Here is a 14,285-nt window from a genome sequence, read left to right as displayed (position 1 = left end):
CGTCCCGTAAAAAAATGTTCGGATGAGCTAATTATATGTACAATATTCTAAAATATCTTTTAAGATGTTTTAAAACTGATAATACATTGCATTGAGAAATAATTTTCTGAAAAATGAGCTTATAAGTACTTTCGAAAAGAGTTTCAACTTAATTATAAAAATTTAACAAACTTCGTCTTATAATCATGTTAATCACAAAATATTATTTTATAATTAAATTTTATAATCTTATTTTATCATAACATTTCAAGAACTTATGTTTAGAATACTATTTTAACTACTTATTAACTTAAAAAATATTTTATAAAATGTATGAACTTAAAAGAGTTTATAAATAAGTCTAGTCGGACACCTCTGCTTCGTTTGGTTTTAATTTCTTCCCATATATCCATAATTGGAATTATTCTTTTGTACTGTTTTATTTGATTAATAGCATTTTTTACAAGACTACATTTAGATCGAAAGATTGGAATCGAAATTTTCAATTTTTAATGACAAATTCTTGGAGTCGTTTAGATAACTCTATCACAAAGAATTTCGGACTAATGGTAGTTGTCCACATCCAACGGTTCTTATTAATTCAGTAAAAATTCCAATGAAAAATAAAAAAAATCAAGATCCTAATTAAGGGCATAATAGACTATATATTTACGAATAAAATTATGAGTGTTAATGTTTAGCAATGGAATAAGCTATGTTTTGCAATATTCAAAAAATTACCGTGGGGTACTTATATCATTTTTCTTAATAGAGGGGGTTATTTTGCAATTTCCCAAAAAAATACAAAAGAATTTACCCAATTTTACCCTAACCTCAGACTCTTAAAAAGTAAAAAATGGCAGTAACTTTCATTAATGATTACACCTCTATTTATACACTCCTTCCACCACCATTCTCATTCCACTAAACTCTTCTTCTTCTTCTTCTATCCTCCACCACCCGCCGCCGTCCCTCCGCCGCTCCTCCGTCGTAGAAATGGTGAAGTTCTCGAAGGAGCTGGAGGCGCAGCTCATCCCAGAATGGAAAGACGCGTTTGTGAATTACTGGCAGCTGAAGAAACACGTCAAGAAGATTAAGCTGGCAAGAAAACCCAAACATGTCCCGGGCTCCAACTGCGATTTCGGACGCTCCGTTTTCGACCCGGTTCGTGTCCTCGTTGGTCGGATCCTGGGAAGAACGACGAACACCGGAAATAAACCCGACATCATTCAGGTTTATTTATTTCCGAAAATTTGCATAAAATTTAATTTCTGATTATCTTTTCATATATAGTTATCTTATTTTTTCATATTTTTGGTGATCAGAGCCAACACGTTCTAATACTACACCTTAAAAATAAGTTGCAGTGAATTAATATTCTTTTTATAACAAAATTAATATAAAAAATTATGACCGTATGTGATTAATCAATATTTACTATAATTTTAAATATGATACAAATATTTATCTTAATTTTTAACTATGACTAAAATTTTGACATCCATTAATAATTGATTTACGATTATAATTAATTAATATTCATTAAACGAATGTTTTACACTTATTGCGTCTTGGAAAATTTTAGCTCGATCAAACCTGAACCAATCATATAGCAAGTGTAATATACTTGCCGTATGATTGATGTATAGTTCAGAAAGAGTCACCAATCATATAATGATACATTTACTCTGTAATTAATTTAGTTCGATCGAATTTCACTTTACAAAAGGTGGCGGAAATGTGAGAAAGTTTGGAGAATTTTGCACGAAAATGCAAAGTTATAAATAATCTTTGTTTTTAATTGAATTTTGGGGAAAATGGAAGAGAATGCAATAACTTTACGTCATTCTCGAGCATTATGGTCTTAATCGCAATTGAAGCCGTTGTACACGTAAGTTGTAATGACTGTTTATATTTAGCATATTTGAAAAAGTAGGTGTGTGTGTGTGTTTCAGACATAATATATTTTTTACTTTAATTGTGTCGTGTTTTGATTGAATATTTTATTTCAAATTTTATTAGATTTTTTTATTTTATTCAATATGTAGATATTATAATTATTATGCATGTGTTTATTTTTAAATAAAATGAATGATGAATTCTTTGTATACATGATGAGATATATATATTTATACTATATATAAGAAAAAAAAAAAAGCTTATTTTCACTCACAAATAGCGGCTACTTACACCGCAACATTAACTTTTTAAGTTATCGAAAATGTCTTTATATATTTTCAACCGCTCATATTCGAATTTTTCTTCTCATCTATATTAATATCCATACTATCTATCTGTACTATATGAAAAATTTTCACTCACGACAAATTTTTTTTGTGGTAATGTTTCTAAATTAATTTTATTTATTTATTTATTTATTTTTAAAATATAATGTGCTGGTTTATATATCTTATTCTTATTTATAATATATTGTAAAGTGTATACAATTATTTACTATATGCACACAGGGATGATGTACTATAACGACTATATAATATATTAAATAAAAATATAAAATATAAAAGAATTAAAATAGAAAATGAAATCGGACACGACCATACTAACGGTAATGATGTTGTTGTGTTACGGTCACCGGATGCAATTTCCAGAGATTTGGAAGCTCGTCTAAATGTTGGTGATCTCATGATCGATAAAGTCGCAATTTCAGGTTTTTCTGTTTCATTTCGTCTTCTTTTTTCTTAAAGCGGGAAACTGGTTTAGTTGCTGTCACCTGCATCATGGAAGAATCGTGAAAGACAGAACCGAAATTAACAGCCCGAAAAGGATATGAACCAATAAAAGTCGCACTTTGGTTGGGTAGAGGATATTATTAATCATGAGAACTTTGATTGGGGTCGGATCTCGAGCTAGGTGTCCCCAGCGTGGTCTACATCAGGTGTTAGTGAAATTAAGAAATAAACGTATCGTTACTCAAATTTTTCAATGTCTACATCAGTTCGTGAGGTCAAAGGAAAAACTTGTCCCTTCGGGGACATTCGATAAAATTGGAACGATATAGAGAAGATTAGCATGGCACCTGCGCAAGAATGACACACATAAATCGAGAAATGGTCCAAAGAAAAAACTTATAAAATTAGTGCAAAAGTAATAAATAACGCACCATTATCGTAAATAGTTTTAGAGTGTTTATAAAGCCAAATGCCCGCACATAAACGTGAATCCATATGATCCTAAGTTCCCAAATCTAGAGTCATGTGATGACCTCAATTCCGGGTCCTCGGGTCGGGCGGGTAAGAAATACCCCGATGTTGATCCGGAGTATGTGGGTATTTTGCCTTTTAGAGGGGGTATTTTGATCTTTTTGGCATTAAGTCTAGTATATCCCCATCAAACCTCATTGGTAGTTTTTTTTTTTTTTTTTTTTGAATTGCAGGTGAAGAGTAAAATTAGTGTAGGAGAAGAAGAAGTTGAGGAAGTTTACGAAACAGAGGTTGATCAGCTGTTTTCAGAAGAGAATGAGGTAACAATATTAACTAATTTTTTAAGAATCTATTTTTTTTTTATTTCAAGTGGGTAAAATCTCAATTTTCTTTTTACCTCTTTTCGTACAATCTATGCCTCTACGTTATGGTTAACAACCACATACAAAAGTAAAAATTATGACGAATATTAATTAATTTGTGCAACAATTATTAACTGTTCTCTCTAGGATTGTATTCACACCCAAATTTTGTTTCGGCGTTTGGTACAAAAACAAAATTAAAATTTCGGTATTTGATTCAGTAATTTTTTATACTGTATATAGTACCAAATCAAGTACCAAAGTTTTTTTAAAAAATATATTATATATAATAAATAAATAATTATATATATAGAATACCAATTTAGGATAATTAAATACATAGACATCAGATTTTATTTTATATATATTTAATATTAAATATAATAAATAAATACATAAAAATATATAATTAATGATATACGAGATGTATGATTTTTAAAAGAAAAAATCAATTATTTCAATAATAAATCAATTTTGATACTATTCAGTTCTGTAAACTTGGATGGGCAGTGCCCCTAGACTCGTCTCTTAATTAAATATTATAACTAAAAATTATAATAATATTTCGATTATAATTAATATTATAATAAATATTGATTAACTACGGACCAAGGTTAATATTAATTTTTTTTAAATTGTTTACTGTGGTAAAAAACAAATAAAATCGGATGTGATAATTATATTTATTTACCTCTTAATTAATTTTGGCTTCATGGTGCATATATGTATATGAACAGGTTAAGGTGTTCTTTGAGATGTTGGACGATGAGTTGAACAAAGTGAACCAATTTTACAAGACTAAAGAAGGTGAATTCCTTGAAAGGGGTGAGTTATTGAACAAGCAGCTCCAGATTTTGGTGGACCTCAAGCGCCTTCTCACCGACCGCCGCCGCAAAAATCTGCCAACCACACCGGCAGCCGGCGGATCCGCTTTTCTCTCTAGGTCTAATTCTTCCTTGGGCCAGAATTCGGATTTCTCCGGTGAGTTGCTTTATTTGAAGTTGAATGTTACAGTTATGAAATAGTTCCTGTTATGTGAATTTGTATTAACATAAACTATTAGTCATTGAATTATATATAATTATGTTATTATATGTTAATCCGACGGCTCACAGTATTTAGATATCCTTAAAAATTTTAACGTCCATCTAGCAGCAAGTTTATTCTGTTAACCTCCATGAGATTTTTGTTTAATTTTTGCGGTTAACCGATCAAAATGCCTTTTTTGGACTATAAATTATAATTTTATAAATATTTTATAATTTTTAAAATATTTTTATGAACTAATATTATTTATTTTGTTCACCCTCAATTTTCTTTTTAAAAAAATATCAGTAAGAATAAAATAGTAATATCCACCATACATCTAGAAATTACATAATTAATTGAAATTAAATAATTTAGCCGTTAAAAAATTAGCACTCTCAATCCTTAGCAAGAAAAATAAAATGTTATATTAGAAGAATTACAAATTATTTTATTTATTAATTATTTGTAATTAAACTTTTGCGTCCCGGCCCATGCAGAAAACAGCGTCGACAGTCCAAATTCACAGACAGACGAAGCAATAGCTGCGGTGGGGAAGAAGGACGGCATAAACTCAGCAAAGGCGAAGAAGGCGGAGGCGATGAGAATAGATATTCCGGCGAGCACGCCGTCGCGGACGATAGCGGCGGTGACGTCGATGCTGTGGGAGGAATTGGTGATGAGCAACAGCAAGAAAGGGGGAGGAGGAGACTGCATGATGAACAGGAAGAAGATTGAGTGTGCTGAGAAGATGATAAGAGGGGCGTTTGTGGAGCTCTACAGAGGTTTAGCCTTGCTCAAAACCTACAGGTATTTCTTTGGATTCAAGTACGATGTATATTGGTAAAAAATATTAATCTATAAGGTTAAAAAAGTAATTTAATATATATGAGGCACATGTTAAACAAATGCAACCCACCATACAATATAACTCCCAACACTACTATAAATACCAAAAATATTATTTTTTAAAAGGAACCACTATTCATTGATAGTGGTCATTTTTCTTACAAAAAGACCTCCCTCGAAAATCGTGTTTTCACCTGGTCCGTAGGTAAAATTTTCAGTTTTATCCCTTCGTAAAAACCTGGACCACATCAAAGTATTTGAAATTATGGATTCCGAATTCTTAATACAAATCCTTTATATTTTTGTTCGGATAATTGTAAATTAATTAAAGAATGTTTAATGGTTTCGTTCTAATTTTTTAATTATATTTTATTGAATATCGATGAATTTTAAATTTTTTTAAAATGTAGTCGTTTGAAATCCTTTTTTCAAGTTCAAATACGTTAATCCAAATGCACTCTAAATTAACCTTTCAATTCTTTTTTTTTTGAATCTTTAATTAATTTTTTACTATATATACTCTCTCTTTTTGTTATTTTTTATTTTTTATTTTTTATTTTTTTTTTCGGGGGATAATTTAGATGTTGAAATGAATGTTTTTGACAGTTCATTGAATATGGTTGCCTTCACAAAAATACTCAAGAAATTCGACAAGGTGAGAGGTTCTGATATCTATTGTACTATTTTATTTTATATATTAGACATTGTGCCACATCCATCCTATGTACATATAGTACATATTTTTTTATTTTTTTAAAATATAATTATAAATAAAAATAAAAATTATAAATTAATAGATTATATTAATAAAGAGCAAGAAAGAAAAAAATAATAATAATTTATCAGGTAATGTAAATTTAGACGTTGAATAGTTATTTTATTATGAAGGACATTTTTTATTTCACAACAAATTAGTGCAGTAGTGTCATTCACTGCCGTTTGAGAGAATGAAAAGAATTTTTTTTAATAGTAACCAGCCGCTATGACACGTAATTTTTGCGTGTATATAATGAATAAATTATTTACATATTTTTAAAAATATATTAAAAATAATATACTGAATAAAAATAAAATAAATAAATTAGTACATTACATGAAAAATAGAAAAAAGAAGAAAGAAAAAATAATATCTAATCTATCAATTAATGCAAAATTTGAAAAGTTAAATGAATTAATTATTCTATTATTTGAAACGTATTTTTAACTTTACAAAAAATTGGTGCAGTAATATCATTATACGCCGTTTTTGTAAGTGGAATGCCTTTTCTTTTTTAAATATTATATACTATAGATTAGATATATATATATATATATCATATATGTATAATTTTAGGAATAAATGCAAGAACGTGTTTTCTCAAAGTTTGAATGAAAATGCACAGGTATCAAATCAGCAGACATCAAAAAGTTACCTCAAAGTAGTCAGACGCTCCGATTTCATTACTTCAGACAAGGTAAGTTTATATATATGATCGATGTACCTCAAAGTACTAATTATTATGCAAAGTAATTAAGGTTTTCTTTTATTGATTAATTATCCTGCAGCCTTTATAAACTAATTAATTTGCTGTTTTCTTATATGTATATATTAATAAATTTTAGGATAAATTACAATTACCTCTCCTAAGATTTAGCATAATTACGAATACTCCTTCCTTGTTTGAAAAATTATAAATACCCAATTTAAAGAAAAAATAATTATGTAACCCTTAAACGGTGAAGTGGACATTACTATTTTACCCTTGTTGAATTTTTTTTAAACATAAAAGAAATATATTTGAAAAAATATAAGAAAAATATGGGAAAATAAATAATCTAAAGGGAATGTTAGTTTATAAAAATATTTTAAAAATTATAATATATATACAAAATTATAATGTATAATTCACAATGGTATTTTAGTCAGTTTACTATAAAAGTTGGATGGAAATCTAACGGAATGGGCTCGTTGTTAGACGGACTTAAGATCAAGGGAATATTTGTAAATTTTCAAATAATACGAAAGTATTTATAATTATACCAAACCTCTAGAGAAGTGGTTGTAATTTACCCTGAATTTTAATGTTGAGAGTTAATTAGACAATTAAGAATAATTATACAACGATTATTAATCGTTATTTACTATTAACTGCAATTAAAATTTAAGTTTTCATTTCTATTTTATGTGAAGATGATAAATAGTATGATTTTAAGCTTAGTGATTTACCTAGTATGGAATAATCAATTGTTTTATAGTGATAGTTGTTGTTGTTGTTGTTTTTAATGGTGGAAATTAGGTTGTAAGAATAATGGACGAAGTGGAATGCTTGTTCACACAGCACTTTACCAACAATGACAGGAAAAAGACAATGATGTTCTTGAGACCTCGACGCCACAAAGATTCTCACATGGTTACTTTTTTTGTTGGTATGTTCACTTTTTCTCTATATAAATCAATAATTATAGCTATATATATATATTGATTTTATCAAAAAAAAAAAACTAAAATATATATAGTGTGTGTGTTTATTTAAAATATGTTGTAAAATATTTCTGAAACTTGTAAGGTATTAGATCTTATTCTAAAATTAAAGAATTGAAGTATTTGGGAAAAAAGAAAAAAGATTACGGAGTTTATAAGATGTTGTAATAATAATTTTGTAACTAATGCGATCAAAATTGAAACAGTTTGTTAAAATTCTAAAAATAAGCTAAGAATTCCGTGTTTTCTTTTCAAAGAATTTATAAGCTCACAATATTTTATTTTTGGATCGTATGAGTTCATTTTCTCAAATAAAAAATTTATCAAATACTCTAATTCGATATTTTATACCCTCTCAAACATTTTATAATATATTTTCAAAAATTTATAAACTCACCCAAACACTCTCTTAATCGTAAAATTTTACGTAGAGCATTTTTTTTCTTAAAAAGAAATTGATTATTTTAGAAATGAGAGAAAATAGAATAGGAAATTCAAAATCGTAATTTAAAATTTTATAAACTCTTGATCACCAAAAAGGATTCAATGTAATGTACCTCCATGTGATATTGTAAACAAGCAGATTACCCACTATAAAAAAATAATACCAATTTACTCTCCTGTGTTTTTAAAATAAAGTAATTTACCTCCCTATCTAAGAAGATAAATTGCTTCATTTCAAAAAACACGAGGAGATAAATTACTATTTTATTTTCATAGAAGGTTCTGCAATATTACAAGAAAGTTGCTTGCATTTTTCCTTTACAAAAATAGATTAATAATGTCTCATAATAAGCTTTATTAATTAATTAGCACATCAACTCCATCAAAAACGACGAATAATATATATATATATATATATATATATATCCACTCTAAAATAGTATGATTGGACTTAATCAACCTCGTTCAGACTAAAGAACGAACTGCGAATGTAATTATACCAATTATTTTATAACTATTCTACCTTTTTTATAACATAAATTGATCATATGATAAATATAATTTATTTTCACGATTATTTCATATTGGCCAAATTGCATTTAAATTAAATATTTGTGTGTATTTGCAGGTTTGTTTACGGGTAGCTTTGTAACGTTGTTTACCGTATACGCTATCTTGGCGCACCTTAGTGGTATGTTCTCACCACCAACGCAAGCTGCTTACATGGAAACCGTCTACCCTCTCTTCAGGTTATTTCTAAACTTTATTTTCTCACATTTATTTGAATCAGCAGTCGGCAAACTCGATGGGTGTATAAAATTAATTAAAAAAAAAAGGTATTATAGCTTTTTTTTCATATAAAACAAGAAATAAGTTTATATTAACTATTAAAATATATTAGATATGTGTTCATAATTTAAAATTTTTATTGTACTTTTTTTTATTTAATTAAATAAAACAATCAAGGATGAAATAAACAATTTTATTCAAAATTGATAAAATAAAATAGTATTAAAATATATATGCATGAATACAAAATCATGGGGAGAGTTAATTGATTAAAAAAATGGATATCTTGTGATAAATATACATATTTAGGGATATACAATACATGTGTTTAATATTACAACATTATTAATCAATAGGGTCCAAAGTCTTTGGATGGATGTAGATTATTATATAATGTAAGTGTCAATTATTTTGGTGTTTTTGGTAAGTATCATATTTGATTATAAAAATCTTGGAATAGAAAATAACTAAAACTATAGTATATTCAAGTCACCATAACAATTTTGGTCTTATGAAAAATAATAAATTGGAGATTAGATGAATTGTTATTTTTTTCTACTTTTTTCATAATATACTCTTCATTAATACATTCAAATTCACAGGTGATTCAATACATCGATATATACTTTTGAATCGACAAACATGTTTTACGGAAAAATATAAACAAGAAATTAGTATAAAAGTGGACTTTAGACTTGAATGCACAAGTTTTTTATGGTGAGGCCTCAACTTTATCACTCGAGTGAGGCCCCATTGAAAAATTTGTAAAATTTCAACATGGTGAAAATCAACTATTAGGAAATTGAAAAGAAAATATATTGTTCCTTTTTTATTTGAAGAAAATTATGTTTTATTTTTTTTCAAGAACTTGACAACCTTATGGGATCTAAAGGGTGATGGCTAAATTTATTTAAAATATTTTATAAGATATTTTAAATTTTAAGGACGTCGAATCTTATTCTAAAAATAAGTTTTTAATGTATTTAGATAAAAAAATTATCAGAGCTTATAAGATGTTTGAGTGTTTAGTATAATAAGCTCTTCATTTTGTAATAATGACCAAAAAATCATCACACTATTTAGAATTTAAAATCATATAAATGAAAAATTTTGCTTTAGGGGAAAAAACTTCAGATATACGAAGGGTAAAAGTAAAATACTAATAAAATTATGAGTGTAATTTTGTTTATTGTATTTTAAGATTAAAGAGCTTATAAGATTTTTTTTAAAAAAAAAAAAAGTTGGGTGCAGTATTATATATTTAATGTTGTGTTTGGGGAGACAAAAATTACTATTTATTGTCAAATCATGTCTTTTTTATATATATTTATGTATACGTGTGTGTATATATAGATGTATGTATTTATACTAAAACAGTTAAAAACACCTAAAATTATGTGTTTTTAAATTGTGGCAAACATTGGGTATTTTTGACTTGTTTCAAAAACAATTTGAAAATGAAAACAAACATAGTGCTTAAGTCTTATTGTATGTTGCCAAACGATTTTCAAAAGCTTATAAGCTGTGAAACCATGCACCCTCTTAGTCCAAATACCCTATGCAGTTATAGAAAGTAGTGAAAAGTGATAATTTAGAATGAAAACAAAACCAAACAAGGGATTTGATGTGTTTGAAAATTGTCACTGCTAGCTTACTACACATGCGCTAAGTCTATCAAGTGTATGCAATGCGCAGCATGTTTGCATTGCTAAGCTTGCACCTCTTCATGTATGGATGCAACCTCTTCTTGTGGAAGAGCACAAGAATCAACTACAACTTCATCTTCGATTTCCAACCGGCCACCGCCCTCAGCTACCGAGATGCTTTCCTCGTCTGCACGTCCCTCATGACGGCAGTTGTAGGCTCTATGGTCGTCCACCTCATCCTACTCTCCACCGGCATCTTTCCTCGCCAAGCCGACTTCATTCCTGGGATTTTGCTGTTGGTTAGTCACTCTATCCTAATAGTTTTAACTCATTAAGAATCAAGAAAAGCTAAACATGGCTCTTGGACTGCTTGTACTGTCGACATCGATCAGTTATAACTTTTAGCACAACGTCGATAGTATTTGACTTGATGTTGGTCTAAAACACACGAGCATTGATATAGAGCTCTAATCGTATCGCTCTGTTGATCTCCAGTGTTCCGTCCTCCTCCTCATATGCCCGTTGAACGTCTTTTATCGCCCAACACGGTACTGCTTCCTCAGGGTCATACGCAACATAGTCTGTTCTCCGTTTTACAAGGTATGTAAAATGCATATTTATAGATCGTATTTAGAACAATGGCTTGAAACGAAGGGTTTAAAACAGTAAAAGAAGTTCATCAAACTTGTTTAGACAGTTCAATATTATAAAAGAGTGCTCTTTGAACTCCAATTTTGATCTATTTTGGAGTCATTTTGCAGGTTTTGATGGTTGATTTCTTCATGGCTGATCAACTCACCAGTCAGGTATCTTCCACACTACAAACACTGGTGAAATTGCACTTTAATCCTCGATTTTGATCGAATTTTTAAAATAATCCCAAAATTGAGAAAACTCAAAACATTTAGTCGTGTGCTTTACGGAATTTTCAAAATGGTCCCAAAATTGAAAAAACTCAATTCTGTAAAGTAGAGGGCTAAATGTGCTAAGTTTTCTCAATTTTAGTACTATCTTGAAAATTCGGTAAAGAATAGGACAAAATGTGTCAAGTTTCCTCAATTTTAGGACCATTTTAAAAATCTCGTAAAGTATAGGATTAAAAACGTTAAACTCCCTATTCCGTGAAACTAAAAGTATAATTTGCCCTACAACACTTTAAGCTGAATTTGGGAAATCTGATCCTTTCAGATTCACAAATCTAAAAAGAAAATGATTCAAGAACATATTAGTTCTAGCACCTATATAATTTCATCCCCTCATGTTAAATTTTATTACACAGATTCCATTATTGAGGCACATGGAATCAGCAGCCTGCTATCTTCTTGCTGGAAGTTTCAAAACACACCGTTACGAGACTTGCAAGTCCGGGAAGCAATACAGAGAGCTCGCTTACGTTATCTCCTTCGCCCCCTATTACTGGCGTGCGATGCAGGTACATGTATATATATATATATATATATGTATATATATTTGTCATCGTCTCGTTTTGTTATCTCAACCATGTTCATAAGAATTTTAATCTAAATCCCACATATGCTCGGACGTTGAACTCTTTGATATGAGTACAAATTATCTATAAATTTATTTATTTGAAAACTACTAGGTACAAATATAAACTATTTACAAATTCAAATTGAAAACTCCAAAAAATCATCACTGGAATCTACCTAGTATGATCGACATGTGGCTATATATGTTGTAATGATTTAGTGCGCGAGGAGATGGTTTGACGAATGCAACATAGACCACCTTGCTAACCTAGGGAAGTACGTATCGGCTATGGTGGCAGCCGGGGCGAGGCTGACCTACGCAAGACAGCCATCGCAGCTGTGGCTGGTCACAGTTCTGGTGACTTCATTTGTCGCAACGGTTTATCAACTGTACTGGGATTTCGTCAAGGATTGGGGACTTCTCAACCGTAAGTCGAAAAATGCATGGCTTAGAGACGATCTAGTGTTGAAGAACAAAGGCATTTACTATGGGTCCATAGTGAGTTCTCATTCACCTCCCTATATGTGTTTTGTCTAAGTAGATCGCGGTATATTTGTGTGGATTTTTGCTTACGTTGATGACTTAAAATTATTGCCAGGCCTTGAATTTTATCCTAAGAGTAGCGTGGGTGGAGACTGTGATGAAATTTAATATCGGGGTGGTCGAGTCACGCTTGCTCGACTTTTTCCTAGCTTCGTTGGAGGTCATCCGACGTGGACACTGGAATTACTATAGGTAAAGTAGATTTAAATGCATTTTTTGTCCCATAATTTAGATCATTTAGCATTTCGTCCTAACTTTCAAAGGTAGTATTTTGGCTCTATATTTTTTTTGTTTTCGTGATTTTAGCCCCTTTTTTTATTGGAACTCACCCTTCTCACTGAAAAAATGCACGTGCCTCTCACGTGATATGTTAAAAGTGGAGCATTTGTTCCTGTTGGACCATGCATTTCTCATAACATTTTTGTCCTTTAACTTTCTAGGGTAATATTTTTCGTCCTACAACTTTTTAATTTTTGCAATTTTAGTTATTTTTTTGTATCGAAGTTCACCGTTATCACAGGTGGAGGTGAATTCTAGCGAACAATATAACTGAAAATCATGAAAATTAAAAAGATATAGGAACAAAATACTACCCTAGAAAGTTAAAGGAAGAAAATGTCAAATAATCTAAGTTACGGCAAGAAAAATACATTTAATCCAAAAATATGATAGCCCTTGAAGGAAAATGTGTGAATCTATTGTGTCTAATAGCAAGAAAAATCGTTGCAGTATCATAAACATAATCAGATGGTGTTTGGGTGAGCTCACAAGCTCTTTAATCATCTTATAACATGTTTGAAAATTTATAAAATATTATAAATATTAAGTTAATTTTAAAAATAAGATGTCGGAATCGTATAAGCTCGATGATTTCAAGTTTTATATGATGACAGGTTAGAAAATGAGCACCTGCACAACGTCGGGAAGTTCAGAGCAGTGAAGACGGTGCCATTGCCATTCCACGAGACGAACTCCGGTAGATGAAATGACAAGAATGACCTCAACTGATGCGTCAGAAGGAATCAGAACGTGGGGCAAATAAGTCTTTTCACCAAGCATAAACCTGGCGGGACTGGAAACCTGTTGCATGACAACATGCATGCCTTTTCCACAGTACAATTCAAGAACTTCTAACAGAGATTTGATCCCGCAGACGTAGCTTCCAGCTTTAACAATGTCCAAATGAGAACATTCTACGCTGTAAATTGTATCGAGGTAATAGTACTCGCGGTGCAAGTACCTGCTCTTTTCGATCTTTTGCTGTTGACGATTTGTAGTGGAAAAATTGCAATTTACTTCCATAACTTATCCTCTTTGTGTTTTTTTGTCCTATTATTTAGCACTCTCCAGGTTTAGTCTCATAAATCAGAGAAATTGCGATTTTAGTCTGAGCCACAAATTCCATTAAATATTTAATAAGAGGGAGCACGTCATTTGCACGTTAGGTTGTAACTGACCATTGATTTAATAGAGATCTGCATGTGCTCCTCTCGTCAAATATTTGCAAATTTTTGTGATGTATGCGACTAAATCT

At 30.1% G+C, this 14,285-nt stretch overlaps 1 protein-coding gene across 1 annotated transcript; it reads left to right on the top strand.

Annotated features, from left to right (window-relative positions):
* LOC105158476 (phosphate transporter PHO1) lies at positions 907-14,064 on the top strand. The gene is made up of 15 exons (XM_011075260.2): positions 907-1,212; positions 3,374-3,460; positions 4,240-4,483; positions 5,029-5,338; positions 5,984-6,032; positions 6,760-6,831; positions 7,654-7,783; positions 8,911-9,031; positions 10,767-11,016; positions 11,213-11,317; positions 11,479-11,523; positions 11,997-12,149; positions 12,428-12,706; positions 12,807-12,943; positions 13,645-14,064. The coding sequence occupies exons 1-15, from the start codon at positions 976-978 to the stop codon at positions 13,733-13,735; spliced, it is 2,310 nt and encodes a 769-aa protein (XP_011073562.1). The 5' UTR covers positions 907-975; the 3' UTR covers positions 13,736-14,064.

This window comes from Sesamum indicum, linkage group LG3 (assembly GCF_000512975.1).
Source record: "Sesamum indicum cultivar Zhongzhi No. 13 linkage group LG3, S_indicum_v1.0, whole genome shotgun sequence".
Lineage (NCBI taxonomy): Eukaryota > Viridiplantae > Streptophyta > Magnoliopsida > Lamiales > Pedaliaceae > Sesamum > Sesamum indicum.
Note: the sequence above shows the minus strand (reverse complement) of the source record. Positions and strands in the feature narration are given on the sequence as shown.